The sequence below is a fragment of the Anolis carolinensis genome, chromosome 2 (genome assembly GCF_035594765.1).
Source record: "Anolis carolinensis isolate JA03-04 chromosome 2, rAnoCar3.1.pri, whole genome shotgun sequence".
Taxonomy (NCBI): domain Eukaryota; kingdom Metazoa; phylum Chordata; class Lepidosauria; order Squamata; family Dactyloidae; genus Anolis; species Anolis carolinensis.
The window spans coordinates 245,595,267-245,618,329 of NC_085842.1; the positions used below are offsets into that span (position 1 = coordinate 245,595,267).

At 39.0% G+C, this 23,063-nt stretch overlaps 1 protein-coding gene across 1 annotated transcript; it reads left to right on the top strand.

Annotated features, from left to right (window-relative positions):
- The first annotated feature begins 1,970 nt into the window (after positions 1–1,970).
- anxa1 (annexin A1) lies at positions 1,971–22,543 on the top strand. Its single transcript, XM_003216476.4, has 13 exons — positions 1,971–2,123; positions 5,313–5,392; positions 7,659–7,752; positions 9,330–9,424; positions 9,891–10,004; positions 14,030–14,120; positions 14,616–14,695; positions 15,400–15,456; positions 16,020–16,113; positions 18,342–18,437; positions 20,571–20,629; positions 21,174–21,296; positions 22,152–22,543. The coding sequence occupies exons 2-13, from the start codon at positions 5,327–5,329 to the stop codon at positions 22,209–22,211; spliced, it is 1,029 nt and encodes a 342-aa protein (XP_003216524.2). The 5' UTR covers positions 1,971–2,123; positions 5,313–5,326; the 3' UTR covers positions 22,212–22,543.
- Positions 22,544–23,063: the final 520 nt, after the last annotated feature.

Genomic DNA, 23,063 nt, shown 5'->3' on the forward strand with positions numbered 1-23,063 from the left:
TTACTGCTGGTTGTTAAGGTGGACTAGAAGGGGATGCTTGAATTGGAGACCTTACTTAGTTATGGATACATAACTTTGATATGCATGTATAACTAAGAACCCCATGAAGTATATTGATTTATTTCTCTAAGATTGTGTTTCAGGGTGGCTCACTACGTAATTAAAAACTAGTTCAGATGAAACATTACTAAGCATTACTATAACGCTACTGAAACAGGATTAAGTAAGTTACAGCATTAATACCACAATTAAAATTAAAAAATTGAAAGTACATCGTTTTAAATAACCATTAAAAATAAAAAACCTACTGCAAGCACCCATTTTACACCATGTCCTCCAAATGCCAAAAATCTGTCTGAATAATAAGTAATTTACTGCTGAAGACAACAAGGAAGGAGCTAATTGTTCTGGGAGCAGCCACCCCGAAGGTTCTTCCTTGTGTTTTCACTAAACCTGCCTCCAAGGGTTATGGGAACAAGATAAATGTTTCCCACACAGATCTAAAGGGCTGGACATGCCTGGGAGAACGTTCATTTTTTCAAATTTCCTGGAAATTAGTTGTAGGTGCTCATTTTCTCTGCTGTCAAAGGAGTTGTGGATTACACATTGGCATACAATCAACATATTGGCAAAGATAACTCGGTGCTCTCCAGATGTATTGGACTACAACTGTTATCACAGTCAGCCATCAGTAGCCACAAAACCTGTGAATATATGCCAACACACCCAAAAGCTGGGAAAGGATGATTCATGATATATAAAAGCTTATTTCAAGATACATAGCCCCAGCTTCTTATTTATTAATCTTGGCCTAGTGACACTACAATAAAATATATTTAATACAAGCTTAAAATTCGGATTAAAGACCATTCTGGATCATCTTGAAGTGTCTTAATCTTAAAGGTAAAGGTTTTCCCCTGATGTTAAGTCCAGTTATGTCTGACTCTGGGGGTTGGTGCTCATCTCCATTTCTAAGCCAAAGAGCTGGCGTCCGTAGACACCTCCAAGGTCATGTGGCCGGCATGACTGCATGGAGCGCCGTTACCTTCCCGCCGGAGCAGTACCTATTAATCTACTCATATTTGCATGTTTTCGAACTGCTAGGTTGGCAGAAGCTGGAGCTAACAGCGGGCGCTCACTCCGCTCCCAGGATTTGAACCTGCAACCTTTCGGTCTGCAAGTTCAGTAGCTCAGTGCTTTAACACACTTCGCCACCGGGGCTCCTTGTCTTGATCTTAGGTGTATATAATTTATGAGGTGTATCTCTAAAGAGTGTTGGATTTTTGCTTCATTTTGGTAGTGCAAAGATTTATAAACTTTACCTTTCATAAATGAAGTACAGATTAAGCACTTCATTTTGGATTTCAGGTGTTTTTTGAAAGATCTTGAAATACCTTATTTGCATATATGTACATAAAGAGATACCTTGGAGATGGGACTCAAGTCTAAACATATTTGTGCATGTCTCATAGACACCTTATACACATCATTGAAATTAATTTATATACAAATTTAAAAATCATTTTGTGTATGAAATAAATGTTGTGTACCTTCAATCATCTTAAAGCAAACTGACATGGATAAAAGGTGCCCAACTTGTACTAATGTGTGAATGCTTTTTGTGAGAACAAAATGACAAAGTCAAAAAAATCAGACTGATGAAGCATGAAGGAAATTATGGGTGAGAGCCCATAGGAGGAAGAGTGGAAATTCACCCTGAAACAGAATGTTTGTCTGCATCCCTTTTTGGTGCATAAACAATGACAGAAGAAGTTGCACACTACAAAATCAAAACATTTCTTAACACCACTCAATTCCATCTACCGATACTCCTCTGTCGCCTTCCTTATTCAATCTGCAGTTTTGCCATTAGCTCAGATATCCATTTCTTCACTTCAGAGGCCAGTGTGTTTCAAAGACATGTGGGTGTGTCTATCATATGCATCACATGTTGAGCCATTTCCACTGAGCAACCAATCCTTGGAGTTGCAAAAGTAAATCCTGGTTGCTAGGTGGGGCTTCCCAATGGCTTTATAAAAACCAGAAGGCTTAGGCTTAGTTCTTCCAGTCAGTACTTTCCCAAACCAGAAAATAGTGCTGGTGTGACTTGTGGGAAGGAAAAGGTATGGTTTCTTTAGACATCATTTCCTAACTTGCTGTAGAAATGTGTAGCTTTCTGTACAAGTTTATGTATTATGTGACTTTTTTGCAGCACAGAATGTAAGAATAGAATTGTAGTTTACCTAAGTTTCTCCATTTGTTTTGAAGTTGTGTGGATTTCTGGGCAGCTGGGGTGGGAGTGGCAAAACTCTAAAGTGTCTAAATCTAAATGTCTAAATGTAAATATTAAGCTGTCTCAAGTTTGTGCAACAGTTTTTTAAAAACTGAATTGCTCCATGCTTGTGTTTGTTCATGTTTCTATGGATAACTAAATTATTTTTAACCACAAAAGTCTGTGTTAAGAGGGAGAAAATGCCCCTCCCTTGTACGGAAACTTACATGAGTCCACATCCCCTGCGGTTGTGGATGAGGTTGCTTAATTATTTAAGAACAGTAGAGTTCAGTTCCCCTAAACTTGAAAATATTAGCAGCATGCGAAATGTGAAAATTTAAATATGAACTGCCTTCTGAAAAAGCAAGGGAATGAAACAGTCCAGCTTTTCTGTTTACACGTAAGCAGCAACTCAGCAGCATGAGTAAGCTCTATGGAATTCTTCTTCTAGTCTGCTCAAATTTTCCACAGGAACATTAAAAAGAGTGTCAGGCTGTTTCCTCCTCACTGGTGGATTCTTTTCAGTCATGAAACAAGTTTTTCAAGATATTTCATGCCACCCTGACCGTAAAATGCATTTGTTTCTGGGAGTTGCATATAAATGCAGGCTGACTACAAGAGTAACTGTGTTCTTGTAGGAAGGCAGTTTTGATTAGCAATCTTAATAACCAGTTGTTACAAAGTATATCACCAAACTCAAGACAATGGGATTTCACTTTTGTATAAATGTGCTTGCATGTTTTAATTGATGCTCTAGGCTTACAACAGTCCTTAAGCTGATTAATGGTCCTCTAATTGTTGTTGGCTATGCCTGCTGAGGATGATAGGATCTGGAGTGAATATAATCTGCATGATCATAGATTGCCTACTGTTTTGCCCTATTGCATTGTGCTACATTTACTTTGGTGCAGGATTCACCTTCTTGTTTTTTTGCAAGCACTGCATGGGACATGTACTTTGGGGATACTGCAGCCCACACCAAAATTATCCCAGAAACGTGGTTATGAGGTTGTAGAATTTTCCAGTGAGATTCATGTGTTGGCTATTTCCTGTAATATGTGGTTATCTTGTATAACCTATGCTACTTCCAAAAAGATCTAACTGGAATCATAGGAACATGTTTTTATACACCAGGGTGTGGCCATCCCACATTCAGTCCCTGAAAGTTTCATTTCCCATCACCAGAGGCACTTATTTTATTCAAACTTTAAAATAGTTTCACGTAATCCCACCAACATTTTAGGGATATTGCTGTGGAAATCTGTTTTGAATGGAACTGTGTGAAAGAAATTAATAGGACAAAAGACTTCATGATAAAGATACCCCTCCCCCCCAAATAACTCCAAAGTAAATAGGATATTTTTGGTAAATTTATGAGGATTGCATTCCTGAAATTCTGGTAACTTTTCATGGTTTATGACTATGATTGAAATTGAGATTTGCATAAAAATATTGGATTTGGTTCAGTGTGGAACTGGATGTGGTTTAGCTAAGTGGTTTGGAGGAAGTGAATCCAAATGCCTTCCTCCATAAAATAAAAGTGCAGATTTTTTTTTTACCAGTTACCATCTTAACTCTACAGGTGTAGGAGACTAAATCCATAAGGAAGGTTATGGGGAAAGACTAATCAAGCAAGATGCCAGGGTTTATATTAGCATGTGGCTGCTTGCATGACTTTTGCAAACATCATCTGGGTTATATCATAACTCTGCTAGTGATCTCTACAGCTGTATTTCAAGGGAGTGAACTTGAAAATCTCTAAGAGGAAATGAAACCTTACTAACCTACAAACTCAGGAATCTATAGGCTGGAGCCGTGGCAGTAAAAGTAATATCAAATTGCTATAATTGAACAATGTGGTTAAATTTTGTCTCTTTTACTGATGTTAAACTGATACTGTATGTTGAGTCCTTTATGTACAGCTTTGGGACTGGGCAGGGCCGGTTGTTACTAGGCGGCCGCGGACGCGGCCGCCTCGGGCGCTGGCTGCTAGGGGTGCCATTCGGGCCTGACTTCCTGGTCGCGGCCGGCGATCGCCCGGGCGGTCGCCGGCCGCGACCAGGAAGTCAGGCCCGAATGCCCTAGCTGTGCTGTGCGCGTGCGCACAGCACAGCTAGGCCATTTTGCCCTTAGTAACAAACTAAGGGCAAAAATGGCTTCTCTGGCTGTGCGCATGCCAGAGAAGCCATTTTTGCCCTTAGTTTGTTACTAAGGGCAAAATGGCCTAGCTGTGCTGTGCGCACGCGCACAGCACAGCTAGGGCATTCGGGCCTGACTTCCTGGTCGCGGCCGGCGACCGCCCGGGCGATCGCCGGCCGCGACCAGGAAGTCAGGCCCGAATGGGCTATCTGCGCTGTGCGCACGGGCACAGCGCAGATAGCCCATTCGGGCCTGACTTCCTGGTCGCGGCCGGCGATCGCCCGGGCGGTCGCCGGCCGCGACCAGGAAGTCAGGCCCGAATGGCCTAGGTGTGCTGTGCGCGTGCGCACAGCACACCTAGGCCATTTTGCCCTTAGTAACAAACTAAGGGCAAAAATGGCTTATCTGGCTGTGCGCATGCGCACAGCCAGATAAGCCATTTTTGCCCTTAGTTTGTTACTAAGGGCAAAATGGCCACGCTGGGCGGGGGCGGGGCCAACTGTGGCCCCGCCCCCCCTCACTAATCGCCCTGGCCCCGCCTCCCACGCAGCGTGGGAGGCGGGGCCAGGGCACGCTGGGCGGGGCCAGGGCGCGGGTGGCGGGGGCGCTTTTCAGCACCCCCGCTTCCCATTAAAAAATATCTCCGGCCGGCCCTGGGACTGGGCTATGGGATTGTTCTTTATTTATGGAAATGACATGTGGCACAGTTTCTCCTGGTGTAAAATGAGAATGCCTCAGAGGACTCTGACTAATTTAGAGGTTTCCTGGTAGATGTGGGAGGAATATTTGTCTAATGCTCTGGCTCTTGGAATGTCTTGGATATCCAGAAGAGTGTTTAAAATGAATGTACAAAAGAGAACTCTACTACATTTTACTCTCATCTTTGTTGCCTTCTATGCAGAAATATAAATCAACATGGCTATGGTGCAAGAATTTCTGAAGATGGCCTATTTTATGGACACTAATGAAGAACAATACGTGGTAAGTGGTGGTCTAAAGAATTTGGCTAAGATCCTGTTCAATTCAGTAGATTCTTAACCTGTGGATGCCCAGGTGTTTTGGCCCACAGCTCCTAGAAAACCCAGCCAGTTTACCAGCTGTTAGGATGTCTGGGAGTTGAAGGCCACAACATCTGGGGACCCACAGGTTGAGAACCACTGCAGTTGAGTATAACATTACATGGGCATAGCAACAACATTCTGGTGGCCATCCTGTTAGCTGTTCTGGGTCCTGGGGTGAGACAGACATGCATGCTTTGCCAGTTGCTTGTTGAATTGTGAGGTAAGGTAGAACAGATTGTTTAAAGGGGCATTGGATGCTCTCTTGTGCAGGTGTGTGAAAAGTACCATTTTTGGTTTAACCTGGAATTATACCACTTTAAAAATTCATGAGATTACCATAAATCAATAGGGATTTAAACACACATACTTTAGGGTGTGAGTGTGTATGTGTGTATCCATATATATAAGGAAGAAGAACAGAGTTGGGTAGCCAGTCACTCTCACTTCCAGGATCCTACATTACAGTTTTCCCCATCTCTCCACAGTCAACATTTAATGTTTGTGAAAATGATCAGTTCTTATTGCTCTTTGTGCTAGGATTTTTTTTCTAGTTTTTCAAGGGGATTCACTATTAATGCATAGCAAGAGTGGGAAAACGTTGGGTTTCAGTTCTCTAAATCTCCATCCCAGATGGCCAGTGATGAGAAATTATGGGAGTTGTCATTCAAAACATCTGGAAAGCTTTTGCTTGTATTGATAGCCTTGATAGTAAGGAATCAATGTGACCAGTGATATATCTTCCTTTTCCATAGGTTTGCATAGCAATTTTAGTAATAATAATAAAGATCAAAACCTTTATTGATATTCCACCCTGTCTCCCCGAAGGGACTCAGGTCGGATTTCAATCACAAAAAGGCAAACATTTAATACACACATAATAGTAAAAATAAAAACCCAACATTTAAAAACAAATTATAACTTAACATCTAGAATTAAGATAAAACATAACCAATCAAATAAAGTATATCAACATAGAACAAAGCATCAAACAAAAGCATCAACTTCCCAGAGCTGACAGAATTCCTTGAGGGTATATAAGTTGATTATGGTCAGAGATGTTAACTGGGCTAGCAGGATAAACAGGGCCTGGATACAGATGACAGATATTAATCAGAGGTATAGTAGCAGTGTCAATTATCTAATCCTCCTTTTCATAAGCCAATGAGCAAAGGTATATGTAATACAGCAATGCAGCTCCTATGGCTTTGCCATAGTGATATCATTATCACAATGATCTCAATGATCAGTTTCAGCTCTAGGCAAAGATGACCCCTATGTTTTTTGCTGTTTAAAGCAAAACATCAAAGGGCATGCTTGCCATCAAAGTGCATAGTACCAAGGGCTCCAGGCCTTCTTTAAGTCAGAAAATTAAAGAAGCGCCTCATTGGAAATGCAATCATTTCAGCACCAATATATTTGTTGCAACTCATGCTACCTTGAACTGCTTCCTAGTACTGAGAACAAAAGTAGTTCCTTAATCATTATTATGTTAACAACCACCACTATCACCACTTATTTATACCCTCATTTGCCCCAAAATTGGAAAAATCTGAAAAAAGGCATCTTATCAAAAACATAGCCTAAGTTCAATTCTTAGTTCCAAGTTGAGTAGCTTCATTGAATTAATGGTATTTATAATTTTGGGAGCCACTATGGTGGGTGGGGCGCTAGACTATGATCCTGGAGACCAAGTTCCAAGTCTATTTGGCCATGGGTGACTTGGGTAAGTGATGTTCTCTCAGACTCAGAGGAAGGCCAAGGATAGCCCCTCTAAACATATCTTTTTAAGAAAACCCCATGATATTTCACCATAGGGTTGTCATAAATCAGAAATCAATTTGAAAACACTGAAGGGCAGCAATCATTTTGAGAGATGGGCAGAAATTAAATCAAATTAATAAATCATTAATTTGATGAGTTTATTTTGTTTGAGACCAATTTATTACATCTAGAATCTGCATGTTTTCCACCCAGGCATATATGGAAGCCTTTCATTACAGTTACGTTATTACAATTACAGTTGAAGCATCTAAATGTTCAAATAGGATATTATAGCAGACTATGTTGTCTTATTTTTCATCTTCGAATTAATGTATACTTTAGCTGATTTTAAGTGGATGTTTAAGGAAGGATAGAAAGCTGAAGAGTGTCAAGTTTCTAATTGATTTAACTTTTAATTGCTCTAGAAAAATTCCAAATCTGGGTCAGCTGTCCACTCTTATCCTAGTTTCAATCCTTCAGCTGATGCTGCCGCCCTGGACCAAGCCATAAATGCCAAAGGTAAGTTGAAAAGAATAAAGTATGCAAATGAATAGCTTGGGGCTAGAAGTGTCCTGTATGAGATGAGATGTGCTTCCACTCCCACAAGGCGTTGGCATTTATTCCTTTCTGCTGCCACTTTCCTTGTCATGTGTCATTGTCTTCTGGAGATTTCCCTAACCTTCGGAAATGGGTTTTCCAGGAATACAAGAAGATGGAGAAGAAAACAAAAACTAGAGATTCAGGAAAGAAACGGAAGCTAGTACCAAAACTACTGTTCCTTTGAAAATGTGTAGAATATACTTATCCCTCCAAATGTTTTGTTGAGAGTTTTCTCATGGTTGCATGTAACTTAAGAATGCATGTGGAAGACTTTTTGTCTGAAACTCCCACACTTAAATTTCTCAATTTTTAGAAAGCTAGAATCTCATGTAGGCCCACGAAGGATACATATAAATAAACGAATAGTGTTAGAAAATTCAGTTTTGAGGGATTTTCTCCTGTGACAGTAATCTGTAAACACTTTTAAAACTCCTTTTAGTCATCATTATTCATTCTGGCTATTGTTACTTTTACTTTTCTGGACTGAGTTTGGAAATATTGAGCTGTGTGCAGTTCATTTACTTTTAACTGGGCTGGTGATGGTGGTTAAATGAGTGTCTTCCTGGTTATATTTCAAAAGCAATGGCATTACAATTTTTGTAGGAATGACATTACCATTTTTGTTTTACAAGAAATATTTTAGTTACTTTAAACAGTCCTTTTAAGGCATTTTATGTGCATTTTAACAATGTATTTTCCAACAATAGAACATTGTTTTATCAATTGTAAAGTGTTCTTTTAACTAAAACCTAAGCAAAAAGTTAAATAAAGTGAGCCACTTCTTTACACTGTTAATGCTACAAATTACCTTTCTAAGCTTTCTAATGAGTTACATAAAGAAATAGATTTCACCCAAAATTTTTTTTAGGTATTATGAAGATTCTGGAGTATTTCACAACACTTCATGGCAAATCTGGTGGTAAAGGCAGTTACGTTATATGATGACTAGGTGCAGAGAAAAAGAAAGCAATTTAGATTCCTATAATTAAATGGCTTAGATGAAAATGCTGAAATAATCTGGATTTTTTCATTAGGTCCAAAAATGTGAAAATCAGCAGCTGTGGTCCAGGTCTTATTCAAGCATCAACATCAATAATACCAAACACTATGTTGTGTATTACAGTAGAGTCTCACTTATCCAACACTCGCTTATCCAACGTTCTGGATTATCCAACGCATTTTTGTAGTCAATGTTTTCAATACATCGTGATATTTTGGTTCTAAATTCTTAAATACAGTAATTACTAGATAGCATTACTGCCTATTGAACTACTTTTTCTGTCAAATTCGTTGTTAAACATGATTTAGTGCTTAATTTGTAAAATCATAACCTAATTTGATGTGTAATAAGCTTTTCCTTAATCCCTCCTTATTATCCAACATATTTGCTTATCCAACATTCTGCCGGCCCGTTTATGTTGGATAAGTGAGACTCTACTGTATCAGTTAAACTTGTAAGGTTTATAATTACAGGTGCTTTTCTCTTCACATTTCAGGTGTTGATGAAGCAACCATCATTGATATTTGTACCAAAAGAAACAATGCCCAACGACAGCAGATTAAAGCTGCCTATCAGCAATTAAAGGGAAAGGTACCGTCTCTAACAAAAAACATTGCACTTATCACATATCTTTTTATCTTCCCCCTTCTGTTTGTTCAGTGGTCAGAATTCCTGAACATTGAATAAACTGAGTAGAGCTTCTGGATGTGGGAAGCCCAAACAGCTGGAGGGCCTCAGTTGAGGATGCCTGGCCTATAGGTTGCCCATCACTACCCAACATTTTATCTACAATGTTTAATTGAAATTTAGTGAACCAGAATACAGGATATTTCCCACCTGAGAATGAAGACAGAAGCCTACACGTGGTAGTAATTGGAATACATAAGCAATACATTTTCTCCACGAGGAAAGGAATGCAACAATATTCTGCTCAGCCAAAAGACTTGCAGAAGATAGTGTAGACTGGTGAAGACTTTTCTTCTTAAGATAGTTTTACTCTCCACATTGTTTTTTAAATGGTCATATTATATTTATGGGGTTTTGTTTTACTTGTCAGCCTCTTGAAGATGCTTTGAAAAAAGCACTGAAAAGCCACCTAGAGGATGTTATCATGGCTCTTCTGAAGACTCCAGCCCAGTTTGATGCTGAAGAACTAAGGTGGTCCATGAAGGTATGTTGGTCTTGCAAAACCTGACTGGCCATTGAACCTGAAAGAGAGCTACTCCCATAGGGCTGCTATTAAGATTGTTTATAATTTTGTATTTGTTTTCAATCCTTAGACTTTTCCTGACTGAATTGCAGTTACCTCTTCCTATGACCTTGTGTTGGCTGTGGGAGTTTTATTTTCTCCAACATCCAAAATTTAAAAATCAAGTTCTTCCTGTTTTTTTCCTGTTCTTCATACATTCTTTTAAAAAGTGAAATGTAATGAATTCAATAGGCACATATATGCCCAAATTAGAGATACCTCTGACCCTTCCAGGAGGGGAAACATTGTATTATAGGCAGTCTACATCTTTTCAACAACAACACACAGACATTATAGTTTAGGAGAAATGTGGTTTTCACAGGGATGAACATCTACAAATATGTGATGGGCTGAGGCCCTTGGAACTCATATCTGTGTATTTTCAGGCAGGCATATATGCCAGAAGATGGTGGGCTCTTATGGTCATTATGATAATAAACCATTTTCTTTTTTACCCATCTCTCTTCCACTGAGGGAAGCTCATAGCTGCAAATAAATTTCCTCATGTAATAAAAATGGGGATACAACTATTATGCGATGGCATATGGGGCATTAAAATACATAAGTATAACATTTACATACATTAAAATCATTTATACCAATAAAATGCCAATTTAACATTGTTAGTTTAAAATTGACTGGGTCAATGGGTTGGTGAATTGGAAACTTTAATATCAGAAATAGCTTTGATATCTTGGATAGCTCCTTTACATTCATGATTGGAATGTAAAGGAGATTCAATACTCCTCAGAGCCATCAGTGCTCACTGGGCAAATACTTTTTAAAACAGAGATTGAGAAACACATAATTGAACTGGATGTCCCCTCACCATCATTGGCTATGCTTGCTGGCATTACTGGTTATTATTACTTTAAATGTTACAGGAAAAATACAATTGGTTCCTTGGGAAATTCAAGGCCAACCTTTCCTATAATACAGTAATGAAGATCAAGATGTTTTTTAATAAGTAAAATAGTAGAAATATTTCCCACCAGACTTCATTGATTGACTACCAATAAGCCCCTGAAGTGCTCTTTCAATTTTGCTTGGCCATAACTTACTTCTGAAAATACAGAGAAATGCTGTTAGCTTAAGTGTGTGTGTGTGTAAGGGGGGAGGATACAGATTTGAATGGGAATTTTTAAAATTGCAATCATTCTCTTGTGGAAGTTGCAATTGACATTGTACTTATATGAATGAGAGCAATGAGAAGGCCACATACAGACAAGGTGGAAGTTTTTGAGATCTTTAGATCTTTTCATTAGGCAAGATATTTTGAAAAGGATAGGAAATGTAAAAACAAGATATTTCAAGTCATACCCTCTATATATTGTCTCTGAGATGTAACAGAGTAGAAAGGTCGGACTCTGCAGGCTGCCAGCTGGCATTCTCTAGATGAAATGATAGTGCTAGCTTTTCACCCAGAACAGTCATTAGGCTTGTTGAGAGAGAAAGGAACACATGATTCATAACATATATTTTGTAAGAGGTGGTTAAATGTGCCTTTCTATCTATATATATAAAAGAGTGATGGCATCAGGGCAGTGGACAAAACAACAAAAGTACAGGCCCCGCAACCTCGAAATTTGACAACACAACCCATCATCCATGCCTCCAGGTTGATACAACAAAAAGAAAAGAAAAATAAAGTCCTAATTAGAGGGAGAGCAATAATTTTTTTTATCCAATTGCTGCCAGTTTAGAGGGCTAAGCTCTGCCCACTTGGTTGCCTAGCAACCAGCCAAGGGACAGCCAGGCTTCAGTTAGGGGACAGGCAGATTTAGGCCTCACTGAGTCTTCTTCCACAGATTATCTGATTTTAACTGGATTATATGGCAGTGTAGACTCAAGGCCCTTCTACACAGCTCTATAACCCATTTATAATCTTACATTATCTGCTTTGCACTGGATTATCTTGACTCCACACTGCCATATAATCCATTTCAGTGTGCATTTTATACAGCTGTGAAGAAGGGGCCTCATATAATCCAGTTCTGAGCAGATAATATAAGAGTCTCACTTATCCAACATAAACAGGCCGGCAGGATAAGTGAATATGTAGTATTTACAGTAGAGTCTCACTTATCCAACACTCGCTTATCCAATGTTCTGGATTATCCAATGCATTTTTGTAGTCAATGTTTTCAATATATTGTGATATTTTGGTGCTAAATTCATAAATACAGTAATTACTACATAGCATTACTGCGTATTGAACTACTTTTTCTGCCAAATTTGTTGTCTAACATGATATTTTGGTGCTTCATTTGTAAAATCATAACCTAATTTGATGTTTAATAGGCTTATCCTTAATGCCTCCTTATTATCCAACATATTCGCTTATCCAATATTCTGCCAGCCTGTTTATGTTGGATAAGTGAGACTCTACTGTACTGTATTTACAAATTTACCACTACAATATCACAATGAATTTAAAACACTGACTACAAAAACATTGATTATGAAAAGGCAGACTGCGTTGGATAATCCAGAACATTATATAAGTGAATGTTGGATAAGTGAGATTCTACTTTAATATGAAATAATTACTGGGATAGAATAATGCAGAACAATATAATCTCTAAAACCAGGACAGTAAATAAACAGGGGAATTCCACACAGGAAACAATCAGGGCCAGCTAACACCTCCCAACAAAGTATTCCCATCATCAAAGTCTGGCAAATCCTCTGTTTTCTCAGGGCCACAGACAGTAGACGCACATAAAATATTGCAATCAACACCACTCTGAAACCAAGGGAATTCCAGACAGGAAAGAATCAGGGCCAGCTAACACCTCCCAACAAAAAATTCACTCAGGGAGGAAGCAGCCAGGCTTTAAAGCTGCAAGGCCATTACATCCTAATCATTTTTCCTAATTGCAGCATTCATACTTGCCTCCAACAGACAAAAAAAAACCAATCAGAAATATTGTATATTCACAACCTTTAGGAAATAATATCCCCTGATGGCGCAGCGTGTTAAAGCGCTGAGCTGCTGAACTTCTGGACCGAAAGGCCGCAGGTTTGAATTGGGGGAGCGGAGAGAGCCCCCACAGTTAGCCCCAGCTTCTGCCAACCCAGAAGTTCAAAAACATGCAAATGTGAGTGCATCAATAGGTACTGCTCTGGCGGGAAGGTAACGCCGCTCTATGCAGTCATCCCACATGACCTTGGAGGAGTCTATGGACAACGCTGGCTCTTCGGCTTAGAAATGGAGATGAGCACCAACACTCTGAGTCAGACATAACTGGACTTAATGTCAGGGGAAAACGTTTACCCTTGACCTTAACTACCACCAGTTCCTCAATACTTTATTTCCCATACCACCATATTTTGCCACAGCAACGCGTGGCCGGGCACAGCTAGTTGCTTTTAAAAATATTGTCTCCCCTAGTGAGAAATGTCTTTTAAAATTGTCTGGATAGGAATCATGCACTTCTGTTGTTTTCTTGGACTGTAATTCCCAACATTGCTTCCTCTTCTCTGTGCTGGCAAAGGCTGCTGGGATTTGGAGTCCACCAACTTCTGGTGGGTCACATGATTCCCATTTTTGCCATGACCCATTTCCTTTTTTGGTTTGTGATGAAAGAACCTCTGGTGGTTTTCATACATAAATAACTGTTGTACTTTTTATTTTGTTCTTGTTTATTTTGGGCTGTCTGTATGGAAGAGAGACATTTAAAATGTGAATTAATATGTTGGCCCATTATGGGTATTTACTTGATTTCTGCCTTGCTTTCCAACAATATCCTGGAAGCAGGTTTTACACTCTATATACAAAAAAAAAAAAAAAACTGAAGCAAACATGGTTGTGTATGTGGTGGGGGGAGCCCTGATTATTTATAATGTGCTGTGATGCTCAATTATCACATGGTTATCTCTCTACATCTTGCACTTTGGAAGATCAAATCACTTTAGAAACAAAAACTGATTTACTCTGAAAACAGGGGCTTGGAACTGATGAAGATACCTTAATTGAGATTTTGGCATCCAGGAACAACAGAGAAATCAGAGAAGCTTCTAGAGCATATCAGGAAAGTATGTTTCTTTTAATAATGTAATAAAATATTCCTTTTGTAAGTAGGATAATAGTTTGCTCAATTGAACATTCTGTTTATTAATCAGTATTAAGTAAAGGAAATGAATGTTTTGTATTCTGATCAAAATACAGAATTAAGTGTAAGCTAAGAATATGGTTGCTAACCATAGCCAGATATTTCTCTACTGATGAAGATGGACAATGTGTGGGACCAGAAAATTATGACAGCAGCACAGCATGTGTACTATGGGTTACCCATGTGTGAGACAAAACAAACACATGTACACGTGCGCGAGCGTGCGCGCGCGCACACACACACACACACACACACACATATGGTACTACTAGGCAGAGTGACAGCATGGTGTAATGGTTTGAATGTTGGGCTAGAACTTCAGGAAACCAGAGTTTGATTTCCTACTTGGCCATTTAAACCCCTGGGTGGCCTTGGACTGCTTAAATATTTGTTTTGATTATGATTTTTATTTTTCTAGTTTTTAAGAGAGACCTGGCCAAAGACATTGCATCAGATACATCAGGAGACTTCCAGAAGGCTTGTCTTGCCTTGGCAAAGGTATATAGTTCCAAACAATTTACAGTTATAGGCTTAAGCCAAACATGTGTATCTTTAAAGGTAATCTCAGATAGAATATAGAAAATTCATGCTCAGGTTGGGTTGTCACACCCTAGGGCGGAATTTGAACCTTCTGGGGTTTCAGTCTCTCAGTTTGAAGTCCTCAAACTCCTAAAACACATCTGTATTGAGCATCCCAGTATTGGGCACTGGTTTTCTGTTGTTAAAAATGTTACAATGTTAGAGATTTTGGGATGTGGGCAGTTTTGGTTATTTTGTTCTTCATCCAGCACCTTATAGCATTTAATGTTTGCTGATTTGTTGTAAATCACCCTGAGTCACTATGGGGAGATAGGGTGGGATATAAATAGATTTATTATTATAATGTACATTCGTTCATGATCTGCTTTTTTGAAGAATCATAGAACCCATTGAGTTGGAAGAGAGTGCAAGGGCCTCTGCTCCAGTCTTCTGTTATGCACAACTAAAGCACTTCCAAAAGATGGCCATGTAACATCTGTTCAAAGACCTCTACTCTCTGAAGTAATATATGAGGCAACTCTTACTATAAACTAGAAATTTTTGAAATCTTAGGTTACTTCCAAGTTTTTAGGCATGTGTAGAAGGGTCCTTTGTCTCCAAGTTTAAATAGGATCCTCATTCACAACGTATAAAGTGGAAAAAGTGAACTTTGATTTTTGCAGGGTGACCGTGATGAAAATCCTCATGTGAATCAAGAACTGGCAGATAATGATGCACGGGTAAGAGCATTCTACATCTCTTAATTAAAATGTATATGTCTCCTATCAAAGTGATCTCTGTCTTAGGGTATCTACTCTCAAGCATTTATACATGCCCCAATCTTGACTATTCCTTTTCTAACTAAATTACCATATATACTCAAGGACAAAATTATGGATTTTGATATAACAAATGGATGTCAAGGGTTATTCCATGCAGAGGGAAAGCACCAATGCCAACTCAGAAGACCAGTCACCCCTGACTTCCACCACAATTTCCTCACTCAAGCATTAAAAAAGGCCAGGGGCAGCAGTCCTGCAAAGAAAGTACAGAAAGTTTGTGCTTTCAAAATGTTCTACTAGGACAAACTAAACTCTTGCTTTTTACCACTCTAATCAGAGAAGGGGTGGTTACTCTCTCACTAAAAATTATGATTCAGTGTTCACATTGACCCATAGATAAGTTGGTCTAGGTTTTGTGGATTGATTTTTTGACTAAAATTTCTAGATATAAACATGAGTATATAAGTTATTTGGATTACTACTCTTTGGTTTCATTCTACATATCTGCTTCATTGAAATAGGCTTTGTATGAAGCTGGAGAAAGAAGAAAAGGAACAGATATCAACTGCTTTATCAGCATCCTCACTACAAGAAGTCCCAACCATCTCCGCAGTGGTAAGTGGAATGCAATTATTTGTGTGAAGAAATCACTGTTATTTTAAAGCTGTCTGGCTTTGTATGCAAGGGATGATTAAAAACACAAAATGTTACTGCAGAAGAATATTCATTTGAAACCAGCTCAGTCAGAAGGGGATGTTTTCATGAGATGAATATATCTTAGATTAAAGAAGAAATGCATAGATTTTAAGTGAAAATCCTTTACACTCAAGTGAGCCCATGAACAGCAAAGTTGTTTTTATACCCTGCACTGCCTCCACTGGACACAGCCATGTTTATATCCACAGCAAAATTGATGGTGTAGCCTCGCAGTTATGCCATTGATAATCTGGATCACACACTTACACACATATATAAATGCGCTTTTCATTTTTTGGACATTCTAAAAAATATAGGTAATATTATATCCTTCAGACCAGTAGCAAGAAAGCCTGATGGCCCCTGCTATATAAGCAGCCACTAGGATTGCAGCATAGTTTTGATCATAAACCTGGCAGATGCTTGAAGTTTTTAAGTGGGGAGCCCAAAATGCAGGAGGCCTGAGTGAATCTCTGTGCTCTGACCCCTGTTTGCAATCTGTCACTGAAAGTTTTCATGTGGGATAGCTATCTGAATTTATCTTATCAAAATGATAAGTGTGGTATGTGTGCTCTTCATAGGATACACATGTTCTTTTTTACCTTCAAGGTCAAGATGTGAACTGATACAGAATTTTCAGGAAGGTAGAGTTTGTTTACTAGTTAAGAAGTAAAGAGGCAAATCATCATAAATCACATTGTCACAGGGAAGTACTAATAGTTTCAACATCTTTCTCCTTCCTATGAAGAGTTATTGAAAACTGCAGTTGAAGGATTTATTCTGTACAGAGAATGGCATTTTCTGGGTAATGAGTATGTTTTCTGTGGAAAAAAAATCACATGCATTTTCCTACTGAATAAATCCCAAGCTGAAGGGTTTGACCTGTCTAGGATTCTTATTGTTACGGTTTCCTGACAAGTGAAAAATAAAATTGAACATTTTTCTATCTCCACCCACTTACAAAAATTGTTAGAGAATGGTATTTACTCAAGTCTAATGTACCATTCAATGTAATGTGCACCCCAAATTTCAAAACCCTGAATCCAGAAAAGTATTTGCTGCTGAATATCTGCATCAAAAAGTGCACTCTTTGTCATTTGGCTAAAAAAGGTGAGCACAACAGTTGCTGCCTACTTTAGGATTCATTCTTTTGCTTTGGCTCAGGATTAAGATTACTTAATTTTCACCAGCCTAATTGTGGTAAGAGAATTTAGCCAAAAAAGGTGAGCATTCACTTCGAGTTAATAGGGTATATTGTTTTTGAATTGACTGGATCTCTTTTTCCAGATGCATTTAATAATCCAATTTAGGCTCTGACTTGGTGATTCAGAACATGCCACAAAATACTCCCAACTGAATCTGAAATCTAGATCTGGATTTTAATGTGGGAGTCCAGGTAGCTCCTTCTCTTGGGAGACATTAGCAGCAGTGGTGATTGTTTTCTTTAGGCAGGTCTGGGTGAAACAGGGTGCATCTACAGTGTGCAACCAGCTTGATACTGGTTTAACTGCCAAGGTTTAATGCTACAGACATTGGGTGTTGTAGTTTGGTGAGGTACCAGCAGTTTTTGATAGAGAAGACTAAAGGCCTTGAATAACTCAGATTCACATGATTCCATAGCATTGGGCCATGGCAGTTAAAATAGGCTCAAACTGCATGAATTCTAGTGTCTATGCATCCTTGGAGACATGGTAGAGCCTAAAAGGGGGGTTAACTGCACAATTGTGGGCAAGGAGCTTTGGAGATTTTTGTTCCGCTGCTTTACCAAGCAAACAAGACACTTTTTGTGTGCCTATCTTGACTGATGTCTAATTCTAGATTGACAGGTTATTTGAGGAGTTAATTTCTGAATGAACAAATTGATCTCAGAATATGTTTTTGTATATGTATGAAGAGGTATGTAGAAAATTGCAATTATAAAGCCTCTGAAGCAAATCAACACTAGTCGTTGGGAAAGATGAAGGAAATGCTTTTAGGAACTGTCTCCTAAAATAGACATGCACACTTACACCATTTTACTTCCCTTGACAGCCTCTCCCACTCAAAAACAGGTGGTTGTTTCCCCCAAATAAGTGAATACATATAAGCTTTAGAATGGTAGCCATCTGCTCTAAATTTCCAATGTTTATAATTTATTTGATGTTCAGTTTTTCAGAAATATTCCAAGTATAGCAAGCATGACATGAACAAGGTTCTGGACCTGGAATTGAAAGGAGACATTGAAAACTGCCTGACTGCAATTGGTATGTAATCCTGTTTCACATCTGATTAATCTGCCCCTATGTTATTGTCTTCTCTGCTCTGAAGCCCTTCTACAGCTGATGGAAGGAACCTGAGAAGTGGTCTTTATCTCAGCTGATGTGCATTCTCCCTCTTTTGCCTCATGCAGGTATTGAGGCAAAAGAATGTGTGTATGTGAAAGACAGAATGTGTGGGGTGGTTTGATCCACTTTGGATTTAGGGTCCAGCTACTGGTGGCATTTGCTTTTCCCTTCTCATTCATAGTTCATTCTGGCAGTTGGCGGGAACACCTTTCCAACTTGCTTTTCCTGGAAAGCCAGCAAATCAATTTATTCTGTATTCAGAGCTTATCCTTCTTTTGATTTTCCCTTCTGATCTTTGCTGATTAGGTCACTGCTGAGTTTTTCTGGGTTGGTTGCAAGGTCCATAAATCAAGATGCACTCTTCTGGTATCTAAGAGGCCATAGGATTCCAGCCCTTCTTGCTTATTGGGATAAAGATTTGGGTACAAGGATTGGAAAACCAAATCAATGGGGGAGGTAAAAAAAAATACCTGAGAAGTTTCTTAGGTGTTCTTTTTGCATTCAAAATCATTTTCATTTGATGCACATTTATCTGAAATCCTGTGGATTTAAAAATAACTTTTAAAAAGAAGACATGCTGCACAGGATGTAAATCATAAGCAGAACAGGAAAATAGTTGTGGTTCTAGCAATGATAGGTGCTTTGGAAGACATTCCGAATGGATTTACAAAACTACTGAATGAATTGTCATAGAAAGGATAGCAATAAAACAGTTCCAAATACAAGTTGAAAGTCCTTTATCCTGAAAGGAGCAGAAGCATTTCGGATTTTTCTTCGAGATTTTGTAATAGTGTTCCCTTACTTATTGCGGGTGTTCCATTCTATGACCACCCGTGATAAGTGAAAATCTGTGAAGTAGGGACTCTATATTTATTTTAATAAATACTGTATAGCTTCCCTCCCTCTTTTAATGTGCAGTACGTACTGTATTAAGCCTGACCATCAAGCTGTGGAGGGCTTTGTGCATGGACTTGGAGGTGGGGCGCCACCGCTGCCACCAATGCTCCGCATGTGCCCTGCTGCTCCTCTGCACACATGCCCTGCTGCTGCTTCGCGTGCAGCATTGGTGGGAGCGACGGAGTGCATGCGCATGGAGCAGTGGTGGCAGAGTGCACGCAGAGCAGCAGTGGGGCATGCATGCGTGGAGCAGTGGCGGCAGGGACAGCACCATGTGATGTGACGCCATCCAGAATGGGGCCCTCAGGGATCCAGCTGGGGAGGAAAGAGACCCCACCCTGGCCTGGTGGTTTTTAAGGTGCAGGCCAGGACTACTGGCACTGCCTGTGGGTGGCTGAGGACTTGTATTTGCCTATAGATATATAATGAAATATCTTGGAGATAAGGCCCATGTCTAAACACAATCTTCATTTATGTTTCATATGCACCTTATACACATAGTGCAAAAGTAAATCCACACAATAGTTGCAGTAATTTTTTGTTTTGGACTAAGTTTGTATACATTGAACTGTCACAATCTCCGCAATTCATATGGACAATTTCAGACGTGGAAGCATTTCAGATTCTGGAAATTTCAAATAAGGGATGTTCAACTTGTAGTGGTCCCTAAACTGACTTCATGATAGTTGCAATGGTAGGAGTATGCATACACTAACAAGGGCAAGGTAAATGTTAGAGAGTCATGAAAAAAACATTGAACGTAGCATAATAATGCCAGGGTGATGGGATCTCTCTGCATGTAATGAATATCTACTGTCTACTTGTAGTGGACAGGAACTTTGGGAGAAGATACGTATGGAAGATAATGTTTTCCCTTATTATCAACTGCCAACTTTCAATCCTATCCCTCCAACCTGCTTTTTCTCTCCTTAATGGGTGTTAGAGGTGAATGTTTGTTACTACAAAATGGACCTCTCCATTCACTGCTTCTTTGCCTAGAGGTGCAGCTCTGATTCTGCAACATGCTTTTGCATTGTGTTTAATTAATTCTGAGTATCCAAGTCACCATCTTCAGAATGTTCATTTGTCGTTCTCTGTAACTTTGTTTTCCTTATCCTCCTGTCCTAAGTAACTCCAGTTCTGTTTCATTTCCAGTGAAATGTGCCACAAGCAAGCCTGCTTTCTTTGCTGAAAAGCTCCATTTGGCCATGAAGGTAAAATACCTTTCACTTTTGGGATACAAAAGGGAATTCTGTTCTAAAGGGGCTGACTGATGCTACCCTCTTATGCCCAAGAGAGGTACAACAAGATTTCCATCTGGACTGACAATAGTGGTAAAATTTATTTGCATATCAAAGGCTGAGAATTTGAGATAAAATAGAATGGTCAGACTTTCAGGGTTCATAGATACCAACAGTGAATCTAAAGAAACAATATTATAAGGCAAAACAATAAAATATGAGCTGACTTCATACATATGTATTTAGTGTATACAGTGTTCCCTCACTTATCGCGGGGGTTACATTCCAAGACCACCCGCGATAAGTGAAAATCTGCAAAGTAGGGACACTAGGCTTCTCTTTAGGAAGGAAGTTGAGGGAGGGAGGGAGGGAGTAAGGAAGGGAAGAAGGGAAGAAAGAGGCAGGGGAAAATGGCGCCGTTGCCATTTAGGATCCTTCTCCACCCCACCATTAAGACAGTTAAGAAAAATAGGCCACTCTAACCGTGATGTAATGGGTTATTATGTCTCGTTAACAGGGTTCTGGAACACACCACAGAACTTTGAATAGGATCATGGTTTCACGTTCTGAAATTGACATGAATGAGATCAAAGGTTTTTACAAGGCAATGTATGGGAAAACCCTTGCCCAGGCTATATTGGTAAGTAAATTGTGTTTTTGGGCAGCAGTTTAAACATTTATAGCAAACAAGATAAGATAGCTAAGAGTGTCAGGCTAGCAATCTTGTTTTCTTAGTTTGACAATAATTTTAGAACATAAGTTATGAGAAACAATTACTGTTCCTAGTGACAGAAATTTACAACACTGGGATTTCTATTGTAGCATGTCCACCAAAATCATAAAACTATGTCTATTACTTTGCTATGTGAATTATTTATAAGAAAGCCTGTTCTGAAAAAGGAAAGAAAATTATCTTAGAAGTGTTTATAAGCACACAACAAAGTGCTAGGCACTGGCAGAGGTCTGACTACTTGATCCCTTACCGATCTCAATGTAAGAGTTTTTGCTTGCCTAGATTCTAATTCACTTATGATCTTAAAGTTTGTGTCTATTTTTATATTTATATAACTATTGAAATCTCTTCAGGGAATTGTAGGATTTGCAGTTCCCAGGATTGTGGTGCATGCTTCAATTTACATCAAAGTTGAACATATTTAGGAGTCAAATATGTTCATGACACATTCTGACTGGACTCCAACAAGGCTTTTAGTATGATAGCTCTTTCTCAGCATAGCTATGGACTTCTCCAAAAGGTTTTCAGTAGACACTTTAAAACTGATGTGCAATTGGTGTCATTGCCTCTAGAATTAGGCAATAGACATTTCCCTTTGTTAACTGATTGAAAAAAAAATGAGGAATAACAAAATATTTCAAGTGAACATGACCTCAGTACAAGCTATCTCATCTATCCCATTTTTTTATCCTGTTACTAACAGTAATGTGCTTCTATATTTTGGATTTAAATGACATGGTTCTTTTTCTCTTCCACATGTAGGATGAAACAAAAAGTGATTATGAAACCATCCTGGTGGCTTTGTGTGGTGGTGACAACTGAGTCTCAAGTACATCAGATGCATTGAACCACTCTGTTAAAGATATTATTCTTTTAAAGCTCAAGCTGTTACATATATATGTATGATAACGTTTCTAAGCAGAGAGTAATCTCTGAGGTAGATTAGTGCCTATTTTTCATATTTTTGTAGTCTAAAAAAATATTGTTAATGACTTCTGTGGCATTATCCACTTTTTCATACATTATTATTCAAAGCCAAAGAGCATATTAAGAATGGCTGTATTTGCTTTTACAAGGTTAGCCAATATTAAAGGTATGGAACTTGCCTAAGCAGGTCTATGTAACATTCCAAATAAAATTAGATTTGTCATCTCTACTGTGGTGCTTTATTTTCTCATTCAGGCTTGGATCTTACACCTGTTTTTCATTCAAGTATGTAAGAGTGACATATTCATGCCATGACTGGGGCCACGACATTTATCTCACCCACAACATTGGAGGTGCCTCTTAGTTCCACCTGTTAGACTTCCATATTTCCTTTCATATCATGAGGATTCAAAATGGCCTTGGAATGGGGCTATGCACCTCCCTTTAAGACAGTGGTTCCCAATCTGTGGGCTGCGAGATTTAAAATAAGGCCTGTGAGACATGTGGGGGAAAGCAACTCTAGTTTATTAAATATGGTTTAATGTGGGTGAGCAGATGGCGACTACTGGATGGCATGTTCTGTATTAGAAACTAGAGTTGATGTGGTCTATCCAATCAATTTTCTGAATCACCACCCCAAATAACCAAACTGAATCTAAAGTTGACCAAAAACTGATTCCTAACTCTTTTAGTAATAATGTTGAAGGGTGGTCTCTGGTCAAAGTGGTCCCTGGTCAAATAAAGGCT

Excerpts from the sequence above, each read along its gene's own strand:
- anxa1 (XM_003216476.4), top strand. The coding sequence starts at position 5,327 with ATGGCTATGGTGCAAGAATTTCTGAAGATGGCCTATTTTATGGACACT. Across the intron at positions 14,121-14,615 it reads TTCTAGAGCATATCAGGAAA|TTTTTAAGAGAGACCTGGCC; the intron begins GTATGTTTCTTT and ends TTATTTTTCTAG. Across the intron at positions 18,438-20,570 it reads AAACTGCCTGACTGCAATTG|TGAAATGTGCCACAAGCAAG; the intron begins GTATGTAATCCT and ends TTTCATTTCCAG.